Raw genomic sequence first — 6,095 nt, forward strand, 5'->3', positions numbered from 1 at the left:
GGAGGGGGGCAGAGACGGGGGTTAGCAGACGGAGAAAGTGACGGAAGCGCACCGCACGGCAAATAGCGATATCCTCCGCTATTCAGAATCTCGGTCCCCCAACGTCCATTCCACCCCGGAACGTCTCGCCTCCCTACGTCCATTCCATCCCGGAACGACTGTCTGCTTTACTACTTATCACCTCTCGTCTTCTCTCTTTCTTCTCCTCCTTCCCTTGTGCTGCTGCTGCTTCTTCTCCATCGCTATAGCCATAGCCAGAGCTTCATCTCGCCATCGCCCCCCTTGTGGCTTTGCTCTCCCACCCGCTGACACCTCCTCCTGCGCCATGGTACCTCCCCCCCCTTGCTTCTCACCTGAACTCCCCTTCCTTGCTCCTGATTTGATGTCCCTGCCCCCCCCTTCCACTGTTCCCTCTCTCATGGTTGTCTTATAGGTCGCACAGTTCAATTCGGACAGCCCTCCTCCCGATCGTATATACGTGCCCTCCAGAGGTTGAAGTGGGATTGCAGGCTTTCCTCGCGTACCTGCTTATGCCGAAAGAGGTTCCTTTCGAGGAGCGCAAGGATCGGTGGACGTGAATGCAGATCAAAAGAAGAGCAGCGCTTAGTGGCTGAGAGAGCGAGAGGAGTACGCGCTGGGGAGAGAGAGAGTAAGGGACGAAGACAGTCGCGGTTCATACTCCCAGGGCATGGCTTCCTTGTCCCATGTCTCCGTCGCAGACCCCAACAGCCAGAGCTCCTCGTTGATCTCTTCCTCTTTCAACAATCCCTCTGCCACCACAATGGATCACTCGCCACTCCCCTCCCCGAATTCTTCCTGCTTCCACAGCTCCATGCTTTCTGAATTGGACAACCATCTTTCCCCCGCTAAATTCCAGCAAGAGCTCGCACAGGGATGGCAAACCCCCGCTTCCCACCTTGACAAGCCCGTGAAGCTCCCCAGCAATAGCTTCGGCTTCGCGGATGGACGATTTCTATCTGCATTCTCCATGGAAGGGCTGGGCAACCCGCAAGCCTTCACAGACCCTTCGGAGCTGGGCGGGAATGGAAGCTGGGAAGGATTGGGGAGCCAGAAACTTGCGTACGCGACCTCGATGGGGGCGATGCTGCCTGCCTTGAACAGTAGTGCGCAAGGAAGCCGCATGAATCTGGGAGGGCATGGTCTGCCTGAGGGCGCATCTGTGAGAGAGTTCATGAGCAGACTGGGAAGCAATGTAGGTGTTCCTTCCCTGGTTTCTTCTTCTCCGCCACTGTCCGAAATAGAAAAGCTTCTAAATCTCGGCAACAGCAACTGGGGCTCTGTCAATAGCGCAGCTAGCGTCGGTCTCACAGTTGATCCATCCAAGGGAGGCTTGGCGCTTCAGGGTGTCAATCTTGCCGCTTCCCATTGCCTCGCCAATTTCTCCACAGACCCTGGCTTTGCAGAACGAGCTGCCAAATTCTCCTGCTTTAGCAACCAGAGCTACTCGGAGCTCGCGCAGTCTTACTCCATGGCCGATGACGGCAAGACATTCAGCAGATCGGCACCTCGTGCCTCTGACAAGGTCACTCCAGCGAAATTCACCAGGGTAAACAGCGGCCATCTCACTCCGAAGTGTTCAGCTCCAAATAGTCCGGTAGGAGCAGCTCGTTCGGCGGGGTGTCCGGAGCACAACGGATTGCCCGAGAATTTCAGTGTGAAGGCGGCACAGGAAGCAGCTGTACCTATGGAGGAACCCAAGGGTCTGGAGAAGCGATCAGGTAGACCTTCTTCTCCTTCTCGGATCGACGGCAGCGACGGAACCCAGAAGTACTGCACGTCAATGAACTCAGATGAGGCTGACGGAAGCCTGGGTCAAGAGGCATCGTCTAGTTGCGAAAGAGGCGGCTGCGAACCTGCTTCTCAGGGTTTGACGAACAATTCTGGGAAGAAAAGAAGAATTGTATCCAAGGATAGATCGAAGGAGGTTGCTGGTGTTGCCAATCCGATGGAAATGAAGGTGAATGCCTAAATCTGCAGGAACTGTCTTCTAGGGTCCGAAGCTTGATTTTATCTTTGATACATTGTCTAGACTCCAATCAAGGATTCGTCTTAGAGATGAAGCTTCTCCCTCGAGAAAGAGAGAACTTTTGCGCCGGCAGTGCTGTGAAGTTGCTCTAATCTGCCGTCTACTTGCTCTCAGGATCTTGAAATGGACGAAGGCAAACGGAAACGTCAGAAAAGCTTGGACAGTGCGAAGGAGGAGGAACATAAGTCTAAAGTAGAGCAGAGTAACAGTGGGAATTCTGATGATTCTACACCGAAGTCTGTGAAAGAAAGCTCAAAACCTCCAGAAGCACCGAAGCCCGACTATATTCATGTGCGGGCTAGAAGAGGCCAAGCGACAGACAGCCACAGTCTGGCTGAGAGGGTAAGCTTGACTGTCTGAGCTCCTCCTATAGCTTCCTCTGCAGCCCATTTGTGATCATGAACACCTGCATGCTATCGTGTTGAAGACGTGAAAGATTTCTTCGCTACCATAAACTCACGATCGTAGCGATTGGACAGGTTCGGAGGGAAAAGATTAGTGAGCGGATGAAGTTCTTGCAAGATCTTGTCCCTGGTTGTAGCAAGGTGAGACGATTTGCGTATCATGAGTTCTGCATTGATGATGGGCAGTACGCCTGGTTGTATCTGCACGAATTGCTAACGCTGGCCGTGAGGTAGCTAACAAATTGGGTTTGTTCCATCAGGTCACTGGCAAAGCTGTGATGCTTGATGAGATAATTAACTACGTCCAATCCCTGCAGCGCCAAGTGGAGGTGAGATGATCGAGTTGAATGTGTTTTCAAGATGGTTGCTATGTTGAAGGCAATTCTCTCGTTCGAATAGGTTTTGGGCTCTTGTCTGATCGATATTCTCATGTTTTGGAGTGCAGTTTCTGTCCATGAAGTTAGCTGCAGTGAACCCAAGACTAGAATTCAACATAGAAAGCCTTTTCGGCAAAGAGGTAATGCCAAGAAAGATTTGGACTCGAATACGGAATTGCTTTGCAAGAATTTATGCTAACGCTTATCGTTCTTACTATGCAGATGATTCAGCCCAGAGTTGCTCCCCCAACTTTGCTCTTTGCCCCTGAGAACTCTAACACTTACCCCTCTCTCCATCAGCAACCGCAGGGCCCTTTGCAAGTAGGAGGCTCTTGTCCTCCTCTCGATGTTCACTGCCTTGGATCAGATCCTCAATTGAGAAGATCCGCCAGCACCCCTCTGGCATCCATGGATGCTTACGCAGATTCCGTCTCACAGGTAAACCTCATTGTATATCTCCCCTCTTTACGTAACTTTATGTTTTGTTTTGCGAGCCGGCATTAGAATGCTGTGTAATACTATTCTAATCTTTGCGCAATCTGTCGTGATCCTGCAGCAGATTTCACAGGCTTGGGACGATGAACTACAAAGTGTTGTGCAGATGGGCTTTGCACAAGGCAGACAAACGCCTCTTGCGTCCCCTGGCATCCAAGGTAAAACGAGCTCACTGACTCAAAGAGGAGCATGTCTAAGAGGTGTGTGGAGCCTTCAGAGTAATAAGAACCAAGACAAATATGTCTGACGTGCATTGGATGTTTCTCATCACAGGGCCAATGTTTCCTGGGCAAATGAAAGTTGAACTCTAAGGTTGCATGTTCTCCACCAGAGATTTCAGCTTCTAAATGCCAACATCATCAAAAACTTCATCTCAACTGAAGTACCAATTTTCACTTTTAACCGAAGGGGATTATTTGTGCGGGAAGACTACTTAGATGGGGAAGACGAAGGACAGGCTGATCAGAACTACATATTGAGTGAGTGGTAGCTTCTAACGGCCCCAACACAGAGAAAGAAGAGGATCTGTTTCCATAGCCAGCAATGTATAAAATCTGCAAGGTGCTTGCTTCCAACATTATCCTGGTTTTCTCAACTTCATCGTTGCCCCAAAGTACCACAAACACTGGACTAGACCTTTGGGGCAGCTGTGTTGTCTTTGGCGTGGCTATATCTAGGGCCCCTCTCAAGGCCCTCAAAGACCCGCTGTATTATCCTAACAACTTACTGCTCTCTTTACTACTGAGGTCCAGAACTCATGTAACATCTAACGTCGGCCTTATTGATTTCCTACTGTAGAATTCTGGTTTTTTATTGTTTGGACTGTACTGATTCTTTACACATTGGAAACTTTGCATCAGATTTTTCTTTTCTGTGTTTGAGCACTGCAGACCTCTGTGGTCGTCAGAGTTGCAATTTTTTTGAAGCTTCTTTTCGAGGCTCTTTCTCGTTGTGATATTCTGGAAATTTCTCCATACCTTGAAACTCTACAACCTATGAAATTTCTTCTTCCAGACATAAAAAGTACCTCATCCAGTCAAACCAATTACAGGTCAACATCATCATCCTAATCCCCGTACATTGTTCACTTTGTAACAAGGAAACCTAAACTCTGTCATTTATCATCTTTCATTTTGTAACCACAACATTCTAAAGAGCAGCATCACGCTATAATGAGTATTTTGGGGTCTCCTCATTTATATTTCCACAGCTAAGACGAATTATATTCTCTCATCAACACTTGCACGATAGCATGTATCATCCAGTCGTAATGCTGTGCAGATATTCCTTAGATCTCGAGCATCAATAGCGGAGAAAATGTACATTTACCTCAAGATCTCGAGACAGTCTCACCTTAAACCTTATGTTTCTCAAGTGTGTGTAAAAACGTTGTAGAGTAGCGATGAGATTGACATGTTGAATTGTTCTCTTGCAAGCTAGGAAATCCCCAATTCATGGAAATTCTAAGCGAGACTACAAGTTTGAACTAAAAGGCGCACACGAATTTTGTGAGTCCCCTTACAAAAGTAAAATTTGAAGAAAGATTTATTGAAGTATGATCCTCCCCTCCGTGTTGGTCGTTAAATATAACAACTCTATGAGAAATATTACTAATAGAGGTATGATTGTAGAATTAGTCCCACCTTTGTGACTCAAAAGATGCCCTACGTCACGAAAGTTGGGATGAGTTGGGCACTTACGAAGCTTTGGCAATGAGTTATAATTTGTCGAGACATTAGAGTAGGCTTGTGGGGTATAAGTGGCAATTGATAATTTGGTTGTGTCTTTGTCAAAGGACGTCTAGGAATGATTATATTAAAGTATAGCATGTTTTAATGTCAACAAGAAAGCCTTTCCAAAAAACTAAGCCTTTTAATAAATGCAGGATGCATAAAAAGCTTGATCACTTTAATAACTTATTGCTTCGATGTTGTACATTGATTAAGGGGCAATTAAGACCTTTAAAAGTGTTGTACAAGCTCTCTCTCAGGAGTTGAGCTTTGTGCACACCCTCAATTCTCAAGTTATCTAGATGTAGTAAGTCACTTTTTAGTGTTTGTACTTTGTGTCATAGACCCGAGAGGTCTTTTGCAAACATTAATCTCTCTCTCTCTCTCTATATATATATATATATATGTCCACATGCGCACGCATATGTGTGTGTCCAAAAGATATTGAAGGTTCCTTTTACATAGTTAAATGACTAGAATCGAGAAGAAAAGCTATATTTCAAGACCAAACAAAGCCACTTTGAAAATGAGTTGTATATAAGTAGTAAAATGTCATGAAGAAAAGCTATATTTCAAGAGAAGGTGTTTGTAAGAGAGAGGTAGGGAGTTGGACAGAGGGTGGAAAGAGAAGGTGTTTGTAAGAGGGAGGTGGAAGTTGGACAAAGGATGGAAAGAGAAGGTGTTTGTAAGAGGGAGGTGGAAGTTGGACAGAGGGTGGAAAGAGAAGGTGTTTGTAAGAGAGAGGTAGGGAGTTGGTCAGAGGGTGGAAAGAGAAGGGTTTTGTAGGAGAGAGGTAGGGGTTGGACAGGGGGTGGAAAGAGAAGGGTTTTGTAAGAGAGAGGTAGAAGTTGGACAGAAGGTGGAAAGAGAAGGTTTTTGTAAGAGAGAGGTAGAAGTTAGACAGAGGGTGGAAAGAGAAGGTGTTTGTAAGAGGGAGGTGGAAGTTGGAGAGAAGGTAGAAGGAGAAGGAGTTTGTAAAACAGGATGAAAAGGGGAGGCCATAGTTAGAGAGAGAAAGTGACACAGAGTGAAAAGGGGAGGC

At 46.8% G+C, this 6,095-nt stretch overlaps 1 protein-coding gene across 2 annotated transcripts; it reads left to right on the top strand.

Annotated features, from left to right (window-relative positions):
- Positions 1-224: 224 nt before the first annotated feature.
- Positions 225-4,195, top strand: LOC147905949 (uncharacterized). 2 transcript variants are annotated; one of them, XM_087375785.1, is made up of 8 exons: positions 225-1,978; positions 2,162-2,389; positions 2,527-2,592; positions 2,712-2,780; positions 2,897-2,968; positions 3,051-3,266; positions 3,385-3,481; positions 3,597-4,195. In XM_087375785.1, the coding sequence occupies exons 1-8, from the start codon at positions 689-691 to the stop codon at positions 3,632-3,634; spliced, it is 2,076 nt and encodes a 691-aa protein (XP_087231911.1). In that variant the 5' UTR covers positions 225-688; the 3' UTR covers positions 3,635-4,195. The 2 variants fall into 2 exon arrangements, with proteins under 2 accessions (XP_087231911.1, XP_087231920.1); XM_087375794.1 differs by having other exon boundaries at positions 3,388-3,481.
- Positions 4,196-6,095: the final 1,900 nt, after the last annotated feature.

This window comes from Dipteris shenzhenensis, chromosome 1 (genome assembly GCF_047967505.1).
Source record: "Dipteris shenzhenensis isolate YYH24624 ecotype China chromosome 1, Dip_SZ_1.0, whole genome shotgun sequence".
Lineage (NCBI taxonomy): Eukaryota > Viridiplantae > Streptophyta > Polypodiopsida > Gleicheniales > Dipteridaceae > Dipteris > Dipteris shenzhenensis.